At 42.8% G+C, this 22693-nt stretch overlaps 1 protein-coding gene across 1 annotated transcript in view; it reads right to left on the reverse strand.

The window, feature by feature from the left end:
* Positions 1-22248, reverse strand: part of TMCC3 (transmembrane and coiled-coil domain family 3) — a 121994-nt gene extending 99746 nt beyond the window's left edge. The window contains 1 exon segment of the mRNA XM_021006441.2: positions 21896-22248. Within this exon segment, the coding sequence (XP_020862100.1) occupies positions 21896-21973 (78 nt within the window). The 5' untranslated portion in view covers positions 21974-22248.
* Between the last annotated feature and the right edge of the window lie 445 nt (positions 22249-22693).

Consider the following 22693-nt stretch of genomic DNA (forward strand, 5'->3'; position numbering starts at 1 on the left):
TTGTTATAGACATTATTAAATAATTATTAAAATTATTATTTAATTAATTTAATTTCTTAACTTTATTAATACTTCCTTTTATTTTTATAACATTATCCTTTTTTGTCATACCCCCCAGTAATTGAATTTTTACTTCTTAACAAAGTGAAACAATTAAGTAAAAACACAGGATAGACAGTGACCAGGTCTGATGAGGTATAAAACCTTCTACCCCAGGAAAGCCCTGCCTCTCTGTCAAGAAGGCAAGGATGAAGAATCCTACAAATTGACTGTTAACTCACAGAGTAGAGGAAGCATGGGGTAGTAGGAAAGAGGAATGGAATCAGAGCTGGACTTGAATCACCTGCCACAAGGCTATGTAACCACTGACAAGTCACTGCAGTTCTCTGGGCCTCACTTTGCTCATCAGTAAAATAGGGCTAATAATACATAATAATACCCTATCCTTAGAGCTGCTGAGATCTAAAGAGATAATTTGTATAAATCACTTTGCAAAACTTAAAGAACTATGTAAATGCTTTTAGGTAGTGTCATTAAACCAGCCCCTTGGTCACCTAAAGACAGTCACATTCCTCAGTGGTGCTAGGCACATAGAGGGCATATATAGGTACATACAGGCAGACATGGGATACAGTGAATAGAGTGTTGGCTTTGTTGTCAGGAAAACCCAGGACTTTTCTTCAGACACTAGCTAGGTCACTGGGTGAGTCATTAACTTTAAAGAGCTAGGTGGGGCAGTGGATAGATCACTGCAACTGGAGTCAGGAGGACCTGAATTCAAATCTGACCTCAGACACTTACTGATTGTGTGACCCTGGGCAAGTCACTTACCCTTGTTTGCCTCAGTTTCCTCATCTGTAAAATGAGCTGGAGAAGAAAATGGCAAACCACTATAGCACCTTTGCCAAGAAAACCTCAAATAGGATCATGAAGAGTCAGACGTGACTGAAATGATTCAACAACAACAATTATTTAACCTTTCAGTGCCCTAGGGAACTCTTGAAGACTATACATTTCAGAGGAGGTGCTATCTGAATCAATGGAGGGAGTTCTCCACATTAAGTTCTCCACACAGAGGAAATCACAGCTCCTACTACCAAAAAGGGGTGGGGTGGGGGTGGAGGAGAGTTACTTCATGTCAATGTAGTAGGGAATGACAATGTGAGTACTGGCTGTGACTTCAGGAGACCTGGGTTCAAATCCTTCACTGACACTGTATGTCTGACCTTAGGCAAGTTACTTTCACCTCCCTGACCCTCAGTCTTCTCATCTATTAAAAAGGAGCTGCCAGATGGCTTCTGACTTTCCTTTAGCTCTTTATCCAGGGTCCCATGATTTTATGAAATACACATTCACATTGGTTTTCCCTTCTAAAGTCTCATTTTTACTGGAAGCTTTCCCTAAACCCTCTTAATTCTAGTCCCTTCTGTTAATTATTTCCTATTTATCCTGTATAGAAGATTGGTTCGCATGTTGTCTCTCTCAATAGATTGCGAGCTCCTTGAAGGTAAGGATTGTCTTTTGCCTCTTTCTGGGCTTAGCACAGTAGGCTGGCACAGAGCAGATGCTTCATAAATAATGACTGATTAATTGATACTGAAGTATATAGCACCAATTGTGTTTCCATTGGGAATAGCTCTTTGCCACCTGGGTGGCACTCATCATTTTCTAAAGGGGAAAAAAAAGCATCCAGGGTGCCAGATACAGGCATTCTTTCCCCCTACTTCAATGGAGTAGTGATTTCCATAATGGATGCCTATAGTTCCAGAAGGGACTCACCATCTTAAGATGATTAAACCACTTGGGGCCTGAAACACCATCTTCTCTCACCTTCCCTTGCCTGCCCCCCCCCCACACATAACCCTTTTCAAGCCCTAAAAGCTCTCAAAATCAGCTTAGGTCAAGTCAGTGACTATTTCTAAATTATAGTAGGAGACGAAGCCAATGTTGGCTCAGAAATAAGCTTCTCTCTCTCTCCATTTATGTATGTGTGTGTGTGTGTGTGTGTGTGTGTCTCTCTCTCTCTCTCTTCTGTCTGTCTCTCTATTTCCCTCTCTCTCTCAACTTCCTCAGTATAACCCCTTTCCCAGATCAAAGTAGAGAAGGGCAAGGCCCTCCTTCTTTAATAGAGTCTTGGGCCATTTTATGAATGTTGAGTGTCTGTCAATCAAATGACCTTTAACTTTCCTTACTCATGAGAAACTGGGTTGAAAGCATCACATCAAAACAAGTCCAGACACAAGCTCTGTGGGTGTCCCTTTCAACAATCCGCACAGCTGCAAGCACCACCCACTGCCTCCAAGGCAAAGTCTATGACAGCTCAGCTGGCCCACAGACCACCTGCAAGCCAGAACACTGAAGCCTCAGAAAATAAAAGCTCTCAAGAAAAAGGATGGGTGGCCCAATGGGAAGAGTGTTGGGTTTGGGGCTGGAGGATCTGGGATCAAAGCCTAGCTCTCTGTTATTTACGACCTATTTGACTTTGGCCAAGTCACGGCCTCTCTGGGCCTCAGTTTCCCCATCTGTAAAACTAAAGAGTTGGATTAGTTGATCTCAAAGGCTCCTTTCCAGTTCTAAATCAATGACCTGCAGAAGCTGGCCATTGTACATGATGTCCCAAAAGTCTTAATGCTGTTTGCTTGCAGTAAGACCTTGCAGACACCCTGTGCAAAAGTAAAAAAAAATCCTAAGAGAAACTAGTTTATATTCAGTCTTTTAAAGAGAGTGAAAGGAAGGAAAGCTGAGAAAGGCAGATTAAAAAAAAATTTTAAAGAAAATTAATGAAAAAGCATTCATTAATTCACTTACTACGTGCTGTATATAAGGAAAGGAATGGAGTTCAGTTTAGAATCCAGTTGGGAAATATAAGGTTCAGGAACAAATTGCTTGCCTGGATCAGGTCAGACTGGATCCCCAGAGCTGGGAACTTAAGCTGGGCTGGGGAGGGACCATTATTAAACACCCACAGCGTAACAGGGCATCGTAAAGCAAGATAGGCAATGGGGATTCAAAGACAGGGAAACTCTCCCTGTGCCCCCAAGGGACTTACAGTTTTCTGGGGAAATATAAACCGTCTACACAGATAAACATACCAAGTTTATATACAAAGTGCTTTTTGTTTTGTTTGCCCCAGATCTGGTGTAGGGGAATTCCCTACAAAGAAACTGCCTCCAAGAAGGCAGATTTGCACTTGTTCTGAAATGCACAGGCTTACGAAGCCGCCTGGAGCACTGAGAAATTGGCTTGCTTGGGATTACACAGCCAAGATGTGTCTGAGGCAAGGCCAGGTCTCCTGGACACTAATGACTCCTATTTCTAGGAGTCTCCTTGTATACACAAGAGTTTCAGGAAGGAAGAACACTTAATTGGGGAGAGAGGCTTTGTACAGGAGGGGGCATCTGGACATTGATTCTATGAGGTGTGAGGAGGGTGTACATCTCAGACAAAGGGAGATCACCTGTGCTAAGGTAAGCAGCAGAGAATGCCACATGCAGAGAACACCTATCAGATCAACTTGACCAGAACAGAAACTGATTAAAGTGAAAACAGAAAGCAAAACAAGGTTGGAAACAACGAGTCCAGTACAACCACTAAGGCACAGAGGACTGGGAAGCAGTAATACGCTCTTCACTAGTTTGGTTAATTTACATGAAGGCCAGGGTTCCACAAAATTAATTAACCACAAGGGATAGCATTGTAAGTATCAGTCTTATTACTTCTGACCCACTGCTGGGCATACATAGATCTAGGTGGTCAAAGCCAGAAAAGAAAATTCAAAATACCAAACAACACTTTTCATGGTACCAGACAAGTGGAAACATGGTAGGCACTCAGTGACAGGGGAATGGCTGAAGTACCTGTAGTACAGGAACGGAATGGAATATTATTTTGCAGTAAGAAATGACGAATGTGAAGAATTCTGAGATGCAAGGAAAGACAAATGAACCGATGCAGAGCAAAGAAGACAAAACAAGAAAACCCAACACATATAACAACTACCTGAATGAATCAAGGAATAAAAAGAAATTGAGTGCTATGTAATATAATGACTAAGCTGGGAAAAGAAAAGAGAAAACACAACACCTTTCATTCCAAAGTTGGGGGATGGCCAATATTGCAGAATATTTTATTGGCCATCAAACCACCTCAGTGTGTTCCTTCTGTCTCCCTCTCACTATACACAAACATATACATACAGACACACACACCTTTGTTACCAGAGAAGACTTTCCAGGTGAGGAAGGGTGAAGTGAGATATTTTTGCGATGAATATGATTTAGCAACAAAAGATGCCAAAACGAGTTTTTAAAATGAAATTAACCATATATAACAACTGATGATTCAGAAGGCATTTGGGGATTTTGTATGGCCTCACCATTAATTCTTGATGTAGAGTACTGCATTCTTATAAAAAGGAGCCCCTGAGGCGCTTTTGGGTTAAGTCACATGGCACGGCAGGTTAGGGGTAAAATTCAAACACCCCATAATGAGTTCCAAATCTTAAAAAGCTGTGGGGAAGACAAAGTGCACCCAATCTTAATACTTTTTAAAAGGGGAAAAATTCAACATCAAAAAATAACATCTTTATGCTGAATATTCTTTTTTTTTTTTGCTTTTTTTTCTTTTGGTGAAGCAATTGGTTCCGTGACTTGCCCAGTGTCAGGTGTCTGAGGACAGATTTGAACTCAGGTGCTCCTGACTCTAAGGCAGGAGCTCTATCCACTGCACCACCAAACTGCCCCTACACTGAATATTCTTAACATCCTCTTAACCAAATTCTTTTATCTCAGCACTTGACAATCTAAACTTCAAGGTTAGAAAGCCAGTAAGGTTTCAAGCCATTAAAATGGATACCGGTCTCACTTTTTATTCTCGTACTTATCCATAATTTTTGAATTAACACTTGTCACCCTCCAATACTACAGCCTATAAGTCTACTATTGCCACACATTGTTCAATGCAGCTTTGCGGGGGGGGGGGGGGGGGGGCCTCAGGTTGGCTGATCAACAAAGGCAGGGGCAATCCAAATGAGCTGGTTCTAAAAGCAGGCCACCTGTTTCCATTATTGAGATTAAATTGCTAACTATTTATCCTGACCAGCTGAAGTAGGTCACCAGGTTTCTTCTACTGTGACTCTTTTAAAATACTGGTACCATGAAAAGTGTTGTTTGGTATTTTGAATTTTCCTTTCTGCCTTTGACGCTTTGACCTATGTATGCCCAGCAGTGGGTCAGAAGTAATGAGCCTTTGGACAAGTCACTTAATTAATTTCTCTGGGCCTCTTCATTTCCCTCATCCATAAAATGAGGGGACAGTTATGTTGCTATTCAATCCACTCTTCACATGACCCCATTTGAGTTTTTCTTAGCAAAGATCCTAGAGCAATTTGCCTTTTCCTCCTCCATCTCATTTTGCAGATGAGGAAACTGAGGCAAACAGGGTGAAGTGACTTGCCCAGAATCACACAGATAGGAAGTGTCTGAGGCCAGATTTGAACTCAGGAAGAAGAGTCTTCCTGACTCTAGGCCCAGGCCTCTATCCACTTTGACACCTAGCTACTTTGGGGGCTAGTTAGATGGCTTCTAAAGTTCTTTAACATAAAATGAGATCGGGGCAGCTAGGTGGTGCAGTGGATAGAGCACCAGTCCTTAAGTCAGGAGGACCTGAGTTCAACTCCAGCCTCAGACACATAACACTGACTAGCTAGGTGACCCTGGTCAAGTCACTTAACCCCGATTGCCTCACCAAAAATAAATAAAATAAAATGAGATCTTTATAAGGCAGCTAGTACAGAGAAAATGGCCTACACTAGGCACAGTGACTGACACATAGTAGGTGCTATATAAATGCTCATTCTCTTCCCTTCCTTCAGCTCTAAATCTGTGACTATTTTCCAAATGTTCATGAAGCCTCTTTCAGATTTCCCCCTCATACCACCATCTGCCTAAGAAGGGGCCAGGAATCTGGCTGAGCCGGTAGTGATAAGCATCACTCCTGCCCCAGGGCTCTGCAAGGCTAGAGTTTTTCACTCCTTATGTTCTCATTCATCTCCTGAAGTGGGCTAATACATATCCCATAATGCCCACTCCATAGCTGGCTGTGAGAGTTCAATGACATAATGTAAGCAGAGTGCATTCCCAACTTGAAAGCACCATATAATGCCAGTTATTATCAAGATAATTGTTTCTCCTATAAGATTATAAATTACTTGAAGGCTGAAATAGTTAAATTACTTCTGTTTATCCTCCTCAGCTATTTGCAGAATACCTAACAATACCACAGATTCTCAATAGAAAATGTTTGGTTGGAATATATGTTAGTAATCAAAACTCATAAATTAATATTAATAAAACATGTTTGTTTTTAGTCAATCAAAAGCATTTCTTAAGTACTTCTTTGTGTCAAGAGCTTAAATAAAACTACACTGTCAGAGAACCTTTTATTTCTAGCCTGCTCACTTAAACAAAAGTAACTAACAACATTGCCTGGATAAGTCCTTCCTTAAGAGTGCCACCTCTTTCATCCACCAATGCAGAGGAAGAGGGTTTAGAGACCCACAGCCTGGCTCACGGTGCTGTTCCTGTTCTAATCTAAGGAAGAAACTCTTCCATCTGATTCACTGCTGGGTGATTCACTGTTCTGTGCATCCTCCCCATTTCCATTAAACCTCTCCCAACACAACAAAACACAATTAAAAGCAGCAGAGTTTGCAAAGCAGCGGCTTGTGTCTATGGAAGGATGCTGGGCACTGCCAGGTGAATTTCAAACCTGAACAGCAGCCCCTGAAACTGACAATGAGAAGAAGAACACTGCACTACTCCTATCCCTGGCGAATTTCACATGCACTTAAAAAATGGCCCCTATCTTAGCAACACTGAATACAGACCCAAACTCTGACCTGGGGTTTCTTTCAGTCCCTTTCATTCCCTGCCTTGGTTGTATCTGCCAACACATCTATTTATTCCAAGAGTTCTTGATCTGTCACAGACCCCTCTGACAGTCTACAGACCCTTTTTTCAGAATAATTATTTTAAATGCATGAAATAAAATACCTACATTGACAAAGGAAATCAATTCCATTGAAAAACAGTTATCAAAATATTGGAGAAAGAGTTTACAGACCCCAGGTTAAGAACCTCTATGCTATGCCAACCTCATCACCAAGATATCTACCTATGGCTCAGCCAGTTCCACCAAGAGGAGTTCACAGGCTACAGATGTGTAACAACAGCTTCTCAATTAGTCTTATGTAAGTTAAGAAACAGTATCACCTGTTCAACCCACACACTTAAAGGGAGGAAGTTGGGACTACAATGTTTAATACTATTGTTTCTCTCTTTTCAGCAAGGTTAGACCATTCTTATGCTGGAAATGCCCTCCCCCTTCTCACCTCCACCTCTCAGAATCCCTAGCTCCCTTCAAAGCCTGACTCAAGTCACCTTCATCTCGATTCCCCCAAAGTCATGTTTTCCCTCTCTGACTCCCAGAGTACTCTGTATATTTTTTCTGAGTTCATCTGTGTACTTGTTTTTCTCTTATAGAATGTAAGTACCCTGAGGGCAGGGAGTTTCCTTTTTTTTTTGTCTTTGTACCCCCAAGAGGCATAGCACCTGGTATATGGCACTTAATGAGTCCTTGCTGAAATGAATTAAATTTGAAGCTAAAGCATCTTACTTGTGCATTGAACCATAGATTTGGGGCTGGAAAAGCCTTCAAAGGCCATCTTGAATAACCCCTTGATTATTCAGATGAGGAAAATGAGGCTCACAGAATTTAAGGGACCTTCCCTGGGTCACACCAATAAAGAAGCAGAAGCAAAACCTGAAGTCAAGTCCCTAGCTTTCACAACCAGAGCTCTTTTCGAATTGTACCATTTTTAAAAGAGTCTTCCCTCTCAGGCTGCGTGTAAGTAAGCAGTAAGTTAGATACAGCCAGTGGCTCAGTGAACAGAGCACTAAGCCTGGAGTCAGGAAGACCTGAGTTCAGATCCAGCTTCAGATACTTCCTAGCTGTGTGATCCTGGGCAAGTCACTTAATCTCTGACTGCCTAATAAAAAAAGATCCACTGGAGAAGGAAATACTAAGCTACTTCAGTATCTTTGCCAAGAAAACCCCAAATGTGGTCACAAAAGATTGGACATGAGCGAAAAACAACTGAACAACAAGTTAGATCCAGGTTGTATTTGCACCACCAAAATTTTAACACATCCAGGAAATCACTTTTCTGTCTAAGTTTCAGTTTTACCATCTAGGAAATGGGGATGACTCCCTCCTACCCCATTTCATCTGGCAAAAGTATTATATGAACATAAATGTGCTTACAAAAACACTGAAACCTTTTGAGTCCAGAAGAAAGGTTCAGGTAACATTAAGTAATATAGATGGAATTCAGCAAGAATTTAAATTGTACATGACTAATGTGGAAATATGTTTAATATTATTATACATGTATAGCCTATATCAGACTGCACGTCATCTTTGGGAGGAGAAAGGGGAGGGAGAGTGAAAAATTTAGAACTCAAAATCTTATAAAAGTGAATTGAAAACTAAAAATGAATTAATTAATTTTTCAAAAGAGAATTTAAATTGTAGAACAGTTGTAGATCTGGGTTGCTAGAGGGAATTTCCTTGATAGGAGCTCTCTCACTAGTCTGGTCCAAAAAAGCCCCCTTTGTAGGGGTAAGGTAGGGAAGGATTAGACAGATGAATAAACAGGGAAAGGCTTTTTGCCTTTATGCCCAATATCATCACACAACTAGGCAGTAGAAGTATTTGGACTAGATCTCCTGTGACATAGCCTGTCCACCACCCAGCTGCTAGAGATTCATAATTTACAGATCTAATTACAGCCACCTTCTCTGTACAGTAAACTTCCTGTTACACCTGATGTCAATAACTAGAGATGCCCTTTACATACATCAAGATGACCCTGTCACACTAAGATGCTGGGCTCCTTTCTCACTTAAAGATGAAATTATTTTCTTTGTGGTTTTAATTTAAGAGTATTTACCCGATTTCTTGATATTCAAAGCATGATGTATGTAGTAACTCTTTACCTACCAGAGCATTTGATTACCCAGCCTTTATTGACAGCCATGATCGATAACTTACAGCCATAAAGTTTTTCTTATTGTCAGTCCCCTCCCCCCATAACATAGCCATACATGGAAAGCCTATTTTATTTAAATATCTCACAGTGCATTGGCAGAGGGGACCTCCTCATTTCTTTTTGGGAATTCCCTCTAGCAATGAAACCACAGGTCTAATTTTATTCTCTTAGAGCAGCCAAGTAACCAAGATGAACTCAACATTTAGAAGAGACCAGAAGTGCCGTGAGAAACCAGAGATGTACGAGGGAAATCCTTGAGAGAATGGAAGCTCTCAAAGAGCAGGGACACCGCTGTCCTTGTATCACCCTGGCTAGCAGCAAGTATGTGCTTAATAAATGCTTGTTAACTGATTCATGATTCAATGACCTTGGCACAGGGGCCCTCCCAATATCCTTCAAGTCATTTTAATAATATTAACATGTTTCTAGTACTCTCAAGGAGCAGCTAGATGGCTCAGTGGATAGAGCACCAGGCCTACAGTCAGGAAGATCTGAGTTCAAAGCCGGCCCCAGACATTTACTAGCTGTGTGACCCTGGGCAAGTCACTTAACCCCTATTTGCCTCAGTTCCTCATCTGTAAAATGGGGACACAATGGAGATCCAGTAACTTTGCCAAGAAAATTAGGGAGTCACACCAAACAACAATGACAACATAGGGACTTGGGAGTTGACAAAACACTTTTCTCACTATAAGCCAGAGAAGCAGGTAGAGGTATTATCTCCATTTTTTAATATGTGGGCCCTTTGAGGCTTAGGAAGGTTGATCGGTTACAGTCAGTCACACAGCATCAGAGTCGGGAAGCCGTGTTGGTATTAATTTCTTGTTTGTTTGCTTTTTGGTGGGTTTTTTTTTTTTAGGCAATTGGGGTTAAATGACTTGCCCAGGGTCACACAGCTAGTAAGTGTCAAGTGTTTGGTCTGAGGCCAGATTTGAACTCAGGTCCTCCTGACTTCAGGGCATATGCTCTATCCACTGCGCCACCTAGCTACCCTGGTATTAATTTCTTTAAGAGTGAAGTGACTGGCCCAAGGTCACACAGGCAGTAAATGAGAGAGACTAGACCCCAGGTCATCCGACATCAAATCCAGGCCTCTATCCACTCTATATAATCGGCCATTTCATTAAAACTAACCCCATCGATAGTCCAGGAAAGTGTGCTGTGTGTGAAGTCAAGAGGACTTGGGTATGCCTCCTACTACATACATGTGTGACTCTGGCCATATTTCTTTAACCTCTCACAGATCCTCATCTGAAAGGTGAAGGGATTGGATTGGGGATGGTCTTTGTCTGAGAACAACTTACTAAAAGAATGCAAGGAAAAGCTGTGGAAGTCACTGTTTACTTCATACGTTCGTTATTAATGATATGGACGGCATCTCAAATATTAGAACAAATTCTATAACAGCGTATTGCCAACCAAGAATTGTGCAGGAGACCCAATGCCAGGACAGATGGCCTAAATACTTCATTTCTACTCTTGCAAAGGGGCAACTAGGTGGCACCGCAGAGCCCTGGGTCTGCAATCAGGAAAGCTCTTCTTCCTGAGATCAAATCTGGCCTCAGAAACTTACTAGCTATGTGACCTGAGCAAGTCACTTCACCATGTTTGCCTTAGTTTTCTCATCTGTAAAATGAGATGGAGAAGGAAATGGCAAACCACTCCAGTATCTTTGCCAAAACGCTACCACCAAAAAGGAGGCCATAAAGAGTTGGACGTGACTGGACAACAACCCTTTCAATGGATTGAGAAACAGCATGATTTAGGGGAGTGGATAGTGCATTTAGACTCAGAGGACCTGGGTTCAAATCCCAGTTCTTTCCCTTACTATCTATGTCACTATGGGCAAGTGACTCTCTGGACCTCAGTTTCCTAATATGGAAAATGAGAAGGTTAGACAAGATGGATTCTAAGTAAAGGGGAAGGGAGAAATAGACAATGAAGACCTGACCAAGGACAATGAAGACAGAACAAAGGGTTGAGTTGCAGACTAATCAGAAATAAAGTTGAATGACAGAAGAGAATTTGGAAAGATCTGACCACAAGAATGAGGCCCATCAACTTAACCTGATAGTCAGCTGGGGCCATTTCTGTAGGGTCTTGGCCAGGAGAGTGACATGATGGCGGTGTTTCAGCAAGACTCATCTAATGCTGGTCTGTCTGCAGATGGGCCAGAGATGGGTCATCACAATGGAAGTCAAAAGGCTGATCATGTTCCTTTATTACTAAAATCAGATTTAATAGGAAGTTTACTATGCTAACGGGAAGGGACTGCAGATCAGTCAGGAAACTAGAATCTAGGTACGATGTAATCACAGCTGGGGGACAGAAAGAAGGAATAGCCAGGAGAAAGATTTCGAAGAAAGAACCAGTAGGATTTAGTGGATTTCTGAAGCTATTCTGTTTTATTTCTCCTGTGTATATAATCTTACTCCAACTGGCATCATAGTTATCTGGGCACAGGGCTAATTCCCACTCCCTTTAGATGATACACCCAGAGGTCCTTCAGGGAAGCTGTTCTTTTCCACCTTTGCGTACCCACTACCTAGCACACAGAAGGCATTTTAGAAACATCCACAGAATTGTAAATCATAATAATGTTAACAGCTTATATATATAGCACTTGAAGGTTGACAAAATGTTTTACAGATATTATCTCTTCTGAACCTCATAACAACCCTAAGAAATAGAGTCTCTTATTATCCCCATTTTATAGAAGAGGAAACCGAGACTGAGAGAGGTTAAGTGAAAGGGCGCTAGGCTGGAAGTCAGATCTAGACTGTACTTTCACCACCAATGGGTAACCTTGGGCAAATCACTATTTTTCCATCTTTGACTTACTTTTACCATCTATGAAATGGGGACAACTTCACTGCTGTTTCATTTAACTTTAACCATATTTCCAATGCAAATGTGAGACCAAAGATCACATAGCTATTAAGTGTCTAAGGGGGGATAGAAAGAATAAAATGAAACTGAATTTCTCTATGATGATGATGGCCAATTTAGGTACAGGAGAAGGGACTGTTGGTGAACAGTAGTGCACATACAGTGAGATAAGGTGCTGGTTGATTTTGCTGAACTTTTTTCCCCTCTTTTAAAAAAAAAGTCTTTATTAAAAGAAACAGCTTTTTGGGCCAAGGAGGAGGGAGATTTATTCTGAAATTTAGATGAGACAAAAATTTAAAGTGTCAGTTAAAAAGAGAAACGAATCAGCTTGTGGAATAGGGGATGCAGAAAACAGTCTGCCATGAAGGGAAGGTTTTAAGCCTGGAGAGCTAGAAGAATGGCAATGCTATTGACAGAGATGAAGCCTTTATTTTCATTCTGTCTGGACTCACTACACAAAAGTGTCCACTGAGGAGTCTGCTCCTAATTAAGCCTCCTGCTGCATTTGAAATAAGGAGCACTAGAGGTAAGATCTGGATCCACCTGGCCACTCACTACACTCACTAGCTGTGTGACTTAGGACAGGTTGATGGACCTCTCTGAGCATCAGTGTGTAACTACTTCTGGCTACTCCCTTAACCTGCCAGCTTATTGATGAAAGTAGTTCCTTTCCAATGCCTAACCTTCCAGGGGCGGGGAACCTGGAAAGGATTTGTTCTGTGAAATCTGGATTCAGTCAAAGGGCCACACTTGGACATAGTGGGCTCCATGTGGCCTTGAGGCTGCACGTTTCCCACCCCCAACCTAAAACCTCACTACCAATGAAGACTGGCTGCTCAACCATTTGGTTTCTTTCTTTCTTTCTTCTTTCTTTTTCTTTCTTTCTTTCTTTCTTTCTTTCTTTCTTTCTTTCTTTCTTTCTTTCTTTCTCTTTCTTTTTTGGGCAATTGGGGTTAAGTGACTTGCCCAGAGTCACACAGCTACTAAGTGTCAAATGTCTGGTCTGAGGCTGGATTTGAACTCTGGTCCTCCTGACTTCAGGGCCAGTGCTCTATCCACTATGCCACCTAGCTGCCTCCGACCACTCGATTTCTTAAAAAACTGCCTAAGACACTGTCAGAGAAAAAGCCTTCCCCGTGGTCCCACAGCCAGTAAGTGTCAGAGGAGGGACTAGAACACAGGCCTTGCAGATTTCAAGGAAAGCCCTTTATCCACTGCAGAGAGCTGCCCTTCTTAGTTATCTGACTTCTCCTTAGCTTTTCAGGAAAAGCACTTACTGTACAGGGGCAGGAATGCAGCAGGAAGATTTCAGAAATACTCAAGATATGAAAAAACTAGACAGGATTCTAATTATGGATAAATGTGCCCTACTTAATAACAGAGTAATTCAACATAAAGTGGCATGGTATCACCTATTGCATAATTTCTGGGGCTTATGGAACTTATTTTAAAAGGTAAACGCTCTAGTCTTGTCAGCTAAAGCCATTTGCAGGAGCTAGGTTAAGTATCTAAATTGTCTTGAGATCTGGCACATCTTTAGCACTGATTTATGGATGTACTTATCTAATAATAATAGTAACACCATTTTATGGTGCCTACTGTGTAAGCATTTCACAGATATTATCTCATTTTATTCTCATAACAACTACTTGAGGCCAGGGGCTCTGGGAGAGGGACTAGCTCAGGTGACATAACCTTACTTCAAGCCTAGATTTCCAGTGTTAAAGTGGCCCAGGGCTATATTAATCTTTTGGAGGCTGGGCAGATTAAAAGGATCTCCCCCCCAAGGGAGATCTGTAGTATTTCCCTTATAAATGCAACAAAGCATCAATTCTGAAAGACCCAAAAATGACCAGATAAGTAAGAACTAGGTCAACCCAAAATTGTAAACCACTCTGCTCATCCCCAAAGGTTAAACTCTTCCAGGAGACCTCAGCCTCATGTAAGTAAGAATACTGGGGGCAGGGAGGAGAGGGAAGGAAGCAAATGACCAAATAATTATATCTCAGAATAATTCTTTTCCACCCCTGCCCACCACTCTGAGGCATGTGTATGTGCATGCGTGCATGAGAGAGAGAGAAAGAGAGAGTGAGACAGAAAAAAAGAGACAGAAAGACAGAGAGAGACAGACAGAGAGAGAGAGAGAGAAAGAGAAAGTATGCCCCCAGGAACTGGTTTACTTTTCTCTGGAGTGAAGGGCTTTACATGCCTGTCTGGGGAAAGGCATAGAAAGCCACAGAAGAACTCTGAGTAAAGAAGTAACCTTTCAGTAGAGGTCAGATGTTTTTCAGAAATTTCATTTTGGCAGCTCCTAGTCAGGAGGCTTTTGCAAATAATCCAAATGAGAGGCGATGGGGGCCTGTGAGAATGGGGAGAAAAGGATGGATGGGAAAGATTGTCTAGAGCTAGAAATAACAAGACTTGAAAACTAACTCCGATGTAGACATTTGTAATGTACAAGGGGTAGTAAGGTGGTACAGTGGATAGAGCTCTGGGCCTGGAGCCAGGAAGACTTGAGTTCAAATCTGGCCACTTATTAGCTGTGTGACCCTGGGCACGTCATTTCACCCTGTTTCAGTTTCCTCATCTGTAAAATGAGCTGGAGAAGGAAATGGCAAACCACTCCAGTATCTTTGCCAAGAAAACCCCAAATGGGATCACAAAGAGTGAGACATGACTGAAAAACAATAGAACAGCAACACACAATATCCAAGTCTGTGCCAAGGATATGGGACAAATGCCAATAGCCAGCAGCTCCCAACAGAGAGGAATATAAGTGGATACTTACTGTATTACAGTAAGAAACCACATTCCTAATAACTTCATGGATGTCACTTGGTAAAGAAACATTTCCTTCTGTTAAACCACTTTAAGCAAGCCAACTACAATTCTACCAAACAAAATCCCCAAATTCATCATCATGTAAACATTCTCATTGACCCTACCCCAAGTCATCATAGAACTTCATCCACTTCCTAGCTGATGAGGCAGGAAGTTCAATCGCTGCTGTCATATGCTCAGTTTTAATGAAAATCCCTGCTTGCCTCAAGCTGGTTTATTTTTGACCTAACCTACTTTCTCTGAGGACACCAGGTACACTAAGTCACACAGTTGGTTTTTGAGAGCTCACTGGTGTCCCCCGGCCTAGGGGAGAGAACACTAGTGAACACAGGTGTGCATATGGGATGTTGAGAGGGCTGAAGAGTTATCCAGCCACTCTGGAAGACAAAAGTCATTACACCGTGCATACCCTATGATACATCTTCCAGGCCTGACTCTGTGTGTGTTCCTATGTACATGTGTGTACACACACACACACACACACACACACATAGCATTTGCTGTTTTAAATATTGTTTGCATGTGGATCTTTTCCCCTCTGCCTTTGATCTCTTTTAGGGAACGAACACACACATATTCTCCAAAGAGGGCAAAGACAGAGGGAAGAACACACATGCACAAAATATTTAAAGCAGCACTTCTGGATGCTGCGAGTAAATGGAAAGAAAGAGGGTGCCCATCAATTGGGAAGTAACTAAATAAATTATGATATAAAGATGTAGTCAAATCATACTGCGTTATAAGAAATGCCAACTATGACAGATTCAGAGAGGCCGGGGAGGATCTGTATGAACTGATGCATGGTGAAGGGAGCAGGAGCAGAAGAACAACAACGCAAAGAAAACAACTTTGCAAGACTTAGGGACTCTCATTGATGCACTGGCCAATCACAACTCCACAAAGGGGATTACGCATCTACCTTTTGGCAGAGTGACCAGTTGTGGCTTCAGAAGAATAATGAAGGAGACACAGACAAGCTAAGTCACAATCTACTATTGGGTTAAATTTAATCTACACTTGACAATTCATGGTTTCATACAGCCATCTTTTTTTCTTTTTTGTGCACAGAAAAGTTCATGTTAATGTTAAGAGTTCAGAATAAAAAAATGAAGAAAAAAATTTTTTTAAAAAGACTGATGATAAAATGTACCTCCCACCTCTTGGCAGAGGGGCAAAAGACTAGAGGTACAGAATGAGTTATCTATTTTCAGACAAAGCCAATGTAGAAAAATAAAAAAGAAAGAAAAGTGTAAATGAAACCTTTAAAAAAAACTTTAAAAAAGAGAAGAGAGTAGAAAGAGATACAGGAAGAACACTGGTAAACACAGCAGTTTTGTTATACAAACTGTACATAACAGAAGATCATAGCTTCATATACAATCCTCTTTTTTTCTTTATTAACTCATTTTTGCTAATGTTTGTAAGTTTATAAGAAACTTTATAATAATAAAGAAAAAAAACTAAAGTGCTTTGGACTAAAATCAGAACTGGGTCACCACCTCTACCACTTACCTAGTTATGTGACCCTGGGCAAGCCAGCCAACCTCTGAACACCTCTGTTTTCTCATCTGTAAAATGGACACAATAATAATACCTACTTCGCAGGGTTCTTATAGGAATTGGGTATGGCAATATGCATTAAAGCTGTAGCCAAGCTATGTCCAAATGGGCTACTAGTGGTAAATGTGGCATAATACTAGGAACCACAAAGCTCATAAAGTAGCTATTAAATCAGTATGACTTGAAAAGGGAAAAAAAACCCTCCCCTATTTAACTTTTATTGGCCCCTACAAAAACAGCTCCAGAAACAATCACCTGGAGGCACACAGCTAAGACTGAATGCTCCCTTTAAGAATGAAGACCCCTCCCCTTTACGTTTTTCATCTAACAGCCCCAGTTCACTCTTTGATACCTTCCTCATTTTATAAGAGCTGAAAGCGAGGAGTTACCGGGAAGATAAGGTCACATAGTCAACTTTACACAGCTGAGCAAGCCTCAAAGGAGGGAAGCAACAGGACAGGCTTGTCATTCAAAACAGCTCATTCTGTTACTTACAGAAATGGCATCAAGGAAATGTCCCAGAAAATCGGAGACTGTGCTTCTTCTTAAAGAACTCCTACATGCAGGAGGCAGGTATACGTGTTCAGACATGGCCAATGAGTTGATTTGTTTTGCTTGACTTTATTAAGAGAGGGATGAAGGAGAAGGGGCAGGGGGTAAAGGCACTGGAAAGTGACAGTGATTTTTTATAAGAAAAGAACATCGATATAATTTTTTTTAAAGACAATTAAAAAAAAACTTCTAGGTATCTCAGCGGAAGGAGTGTTATGGCTGGAGTCAGGAAGACCTGAGTTCAAATTTGAGGTCAGAAACGTCATAGCTGTGTGACCTTGGGCAAGTCACTTAACCTCTACTTTCCTCAGTTTCCTTAACTATAAAATGGGGATAATAATAGTACCTACCTCCCAGGGTTGTTGTGAGGATCAAATGAGATAATATTTGTAAATCACTTAGCACTTATCGTTATTGTTGAGTTGGGTCTGATTCTTCGTGACCCCATTTGGGGTTTTCTTGGCAGAGATACAGGAGTGGTTTGCCATTTCCTTCTCCAGCTCATTTTACAGATGAGGAAACTGAGGCAGAGTTAAGTGACTGCTCAAGGGTCATACAGATTGGAACCCAGCAAAATGAGTCTTTCTGACTCCAGGCCCGACACTGTATCCACTGTGCCATCCAGCGGCTCAATTCCTGGCAAATGGGTACTTAATAAATGATTGCTTCCTTCCTTCCACTTGCATAGAATGATGGGCTTGGAGTAAGAAAGACCTGAGCTGGAATCCTCCCTTAATCTCTTACTATCTGTGTGCAACTGGGTAGGTCAGTTTTTCTATGTGCCTCAGTTTTTTCATCTGTAAAATGGGGATAATAATAGCACCTACCTCCCAAGTTTATCTTGAGGGTCAAATGAGATGATATGTGCAAGCATTTTTCAGATCTGAGAAACACTATATAAATACTAGCTATTAGTATTAGCCCGTCTTTTAAAAGTCAGAGATCTCTCTAATTTTCAAGTAATCATGTTAACTGTACTAAGATCAACCAAAATATACCTTAGAAAAACATCAAGGAAGCATTTAAAAATACACAGAAGAGAAGATAAGGCAGTTTAGTAAGAGACAGGCAGTGGATTGAGCACCAGCCCTGAAGTCAGGAGAACCTGAGTTCAAATCTGGCCTCAGACCAAACAGATGACACTTAGTAGCTGTGTGAACCTGAGCAAGTCACTTAACCCCAATTGCCTAAAAAAAAAAGAAAGGGACAGTCAATAGCCGGCCAGCGTTGCTATTATCATGTTAAATTTAATATGCACATTAAAAAATTGTATATAACAGAAGTTCATAGTTTCCTTTTTTTTGTTGTTAAAGAGTATTCTCATTCACAGAAAGATACATTATCTCTAGAATCAAGAAGACCAGGGTTCCAGTGCCAGCTCTGCTACTTTCTACCTGCGTGGCCTTGGGTCCATCACTCGTGTCTCAGTTTCCTCATTCATAAAATGAAGAGTTTGGATTCAATGACTTTGTAAGGTTCCCTCCCAGGCCCAAGTCTCAGATCCTTTCTCTACAGCTAAGAATCTAAAACCATTTCCTTTTTTTTTTTACTGTACTTAATTTTTTAAAACATCATTTTCATTTCCAAATGTATCCCTCCCTTACCCAAAGAGTCAACCCTTCCAACAAGGAATCAAAAATGAAAGAGGAAAATGAAAGAAAAAGAACTCAGTTCAGCAAAGCTAACCAATAATTTAACCAGGGCTGACAGTATATGTAATGTGTCACAACCACAGTCCACCACTTCTGCAAAGAAAGGAAAGAGGTACATTTCCTCCTCTCTTCTTTTTTTTGTTTGTTTTGTTTTGTTTTAGGCAATTGGGGTTAAGTGACTTGCTCAGGGTCACATAGCTAGTGTCAAGTGTCTGGTCTGAGGCCGGACTTAAACTCAGGCCTTCCTGATGTCCCAGGGCCAGTACACTACCCACTGTGCCACCTAGCTGCTCCCGTCCTCTCTTCTTTTGAGTCAAACTTTATACAAAAGCCATAGAAAAGTGTGGAAAACCAAAGAATTTTCCCCAAATTGCTATGGATTTGGAACCTTTACATATCAATTTGGTGGCAATTTTAGCATTTTTTAATATTAATGTATTTAGGAACTATGTTCAATGAGGAGAAATTCCTAAAGGAGTTAAGAAAGCAAAAAGGTAGGGGTGGGATTGGGAGGAATCTAGCCTAAGATTTATACTATAAAATTTAGGGTTGGAAGGGACTTTATAAGTGATCAAATCCAACTCCTTCATTTTACAGATGAAGAAACTGGGGTTTCAGGGAAATGACTTCTGGAAAGGCACACAGTTTGAAGTCTCAGGGTTGGGATTTGAACTCACATCCTCTGACTCCTGAATCATTAGATCATAGAGCCACTTAGAGCTGGAAGGGCCCTTAAAGGGTCACCTAGTCCCCTCATTTTACAGATGAGGAAACTGAAGCCTAGGGAGCTTAAGTGACTTTGCCCAAAATCACACAGGTAGTGTGCTGGGGTAGTATTTGAACTCTGGACTCCATGGCTACTAAGTTTCTTCCAGCTCTAAATGTATGCTCCTATAATTACAAAGGGGGCAGCTAGGTGGTAGAGTGGATGGAGCACTGGGCCTAAAGTCAGGAAGACTCATCTTCCCGAGTTCAACTCTGGCCTCAGATACTTACTAGCTATGTGACCCTGGGCAAGTCAATTAACACTGTTTGCCTCAGTTTCCTCATCTGTAAAATGAGCTGAACAAAGAAATGGCAAGCCACTCCAAAATCTTTGCCAAGAAAAACCCAAATGATACAACTGAACAACAACATAATTCTAAATCCATTCCTCTTTCCAATGACCATACTCTCTCTGCTTGTCAAACATTAAATTAAGCAGTAATAGCTCAATTGATGATAAAATCTTCTGGTTTGGCTTTTTTTTTTATAACCTGCCCTCTCCACATTTATAGTCTTCTTGCACTGTACCCCACACCCAAGAACTACTCATTGACCCAATCCTCCTGGCTGTTCCAGCAGTACACTCTACCCTGCCTCTGGGTATTCTCATTGGTGGTCCATGCCTGGATTGATCTCTCTCTCTCTCTTTTCTCATCTTGCCTTCCTTTAAGTCCCAATAAAATCCACCTTTCTACAGGAGCCTTTCCCAATCCCCCTTAATTCTGCTGCCCTCCAATGTATCCCATCTATGATGTCCTGTGTGCAAGTTGTATCCCCCTTTAGATTGTAAGCTCTTTGAAGGGCAGAGACTGTCTTTTACCCTCTGTGTCCCTAACCCTTAGCTCTGTCCCTAGCTCATAGTTCATAAATGTTTACTCACTTTCCAGCCAGCAAAATACACAAGGAAACAGTCTTATCAAGTCCGATTTAATCCTGCAAGACTAGAATAAAAGGTCCCCGAGTAGTATACACAGCTGGTAGGCAGGACTAGATCGCCAGTCAGTTGATTAGGCTGTGTATGGCTCAGCCAGGTGGGTAGAACAGAACTCAGGAGACTTCCCAGGCGAACTTTATACAGAGAAACTGACACAAAGACCCTGGGGGTCAGGAACAAGTGGGCACTGTTTACAGAGCAAAGGGCAAAGGACTTAATCAAGCCACCGACGAATGCCAAGGTGGAGGACGGTGCTGGCTAGAAGGCATTTCATGAAGAGGCAAGACGGAAAAAATCCATCCAGTGGTGACATCCAGAAAAGACAGGGGGAGGTCAAGAAAATCAACACATATTACACAGAGGAAGACTTGTTTTTTTCCTTTGCCTGGAGAAATCAAGTCATACTGCTCTCTCAAGCTGGGCCCCGCATCTTTTATTCTGAAGCCCTGAATTTCTTGTCTCTGCAGAAGCCTCAGAAGAGAGGAGCTATTTTCGCCCACAGCCAAAATCAGTAACAGCAAATTACACTGCAAACAATAAGAAGGGCGCTTGCTTCACTTGGCTTTAAAGAGCATGGAAGCAGCCGGTAGGGACTCTGACTTGACTCGAGCCGAGCTATTAGGGGGCGGCAGCGCCAGAGCGCCAGCCATCCCAAAGAGGGTCTAGGCAGCCCAGGATGGGTCTCTCGCTCACTCGCCAGCTAACGCGAGGAAATTCAAACCGTGGGGATCGAGAAAGCGGGGTAGGGGAGGTTGAAGAGAGGGAGGATCTGAGAAAAGAGATCCTTGTTATCTTCAGTGTCCCAGTGACACACACACACACACACACACACACACACACACACACACACACATGCCAATGGCTGGCACCCAGGGCCCTTCCTTGTAAGCTGGGGATCCTCGCCGGCCTTGCAGCCGGGGCAAGGGGCGCTTTTGGGAGGACAGGGCTGCCCATCTGGGTCCCTCTTTTTCAGATAGGGTCCAAGCCTTCTTAATCTGGGGTCTAGGAACTTAAAAAAAATTTCATATAATTTCTTTTCCAATCCTGCATATTTTATGGATTTAAAAATATTATAGTGAGTACTCCACAAGCTTCTCCGGACATTCCAGCACTTGGCGAGTGCCTGGCACATAGTAGGTGCTTAATAAATGCTTGCTGACTTGAATTACCGGTTGCCCTCGTGTCTCGCTCCCTCTTTCCAAGCCAGGGTGCAAGTTCTAGTTCTGGACGCGGGTCTCAGGCGGTTAGCTGGGTTTTCTGAGTTCTTCCCCCCCCCCGGCCCCCATCTCTCCCCCACCCAACTCCAAGGAACTGAACGTAGTAGGGACGCGCTGCGGTGAAAGGAGGAAAGGGAGGCGGGGGAGGAGGAAGCAATACTCATTAAACGTAACTATTTCTAGGAACTGCTCAGGCGAGGGAGAAAAGAAGCCAGCCGCCGGTCCCCTCCCCCGGCCAGAGCGGGTGGTGGTGGCCGGTCGGGGTCCGGGGTCCAAGGTCAGGGTCAGGTCCTCGTCCGTGAGCGCCCTGCTCTCCCCCGGCCGGCCCCCAGCGTCCTCTCTCCTCCGCCTCGATCGCTGGCCGCGCCAAGCTTACCCGGCTCCTGCAGCGCTGGTGCCTTCCCGGGTCCGAGTAGGTCCGGTCCACTGTGAGCGCCGTATCGCTCCCCGGCATCCTGGCTCCGGGGGGAGGAGGCGGCGGCGGTGGCTGCAGCTCCTCAACCCGCCGATCCACCGGCGGCTAACCCCCGAGACGCGCTCCGCGGCGCAGGCTCGCCCCCAACTTTTCCTTTTGCCCGACTCGGCTGGAGCTCCTCGCGTCCACCCTGGACTGGTGCCGCGGGTCTGGCCAACGGCAGCTCACCCCGCTTTAACCCTTTGCTGAACTCGGCGGCGCCTCCGCAGGCTGGGTGCGGTAGAGCGGGCGGAGGAAATCCAGTCTCCTCCCTCTTCCCTCCCCTCCCCGGGGCTCCCGGCTCCCGGCTCCCAATGTCTGGTTCCCCCCCCAACAGGGTGCAGGAAGCTCAGCTTTCCCTCTCCCTCTCTCTCAGCCCCAGTCTCCAGGAAAACTTTTCTCTCCCAGGGTTCTCTCTTCTCCCTTAAAAAAAAAAAGGTGTCTCCTCTTTAGGTGTATTTATATGTGCAGAACGTGCGGCCCCTCCCTTGCCCGCCCCACACCCAATCGGTTGCCAAATCTTGTCTCTTTCCACCTCTCCCCACATTCCCTCGGTTCCATTCTATTTACAAACTGCCCGAAATATTGTCTTCATTCTCTCTCACAGGGACTGCTTCAATCGTTTCCTTACTGATCTCCCTTCTGCTAGGTTTCCCTTCCTCCTTCAACTCCAAACCACCCCGCCACACAGCTGCCAGATTCCTCTTTCCAATAACGCAC

The sequence above is a fragment of the Phascolarctos cinereus genome, unplaced genomic scaffold (genome assembly GCF_003287225.1).
Source record: "Phascolarctos cinereus isolate Bilbo 61053 unplaced genomic scaffold, phaCin_HiC Scaffold_1;HRSCAF=81, whole genome shotgun sequence".
Classification (NCBI taxonomy): domain Eukaryota; kingdom Metazoa; phylum Chordata; class Mammalia; order Diprotodontia; family Phascolarctidae; genus Phascolarctos; species Phascolarctos cinereus.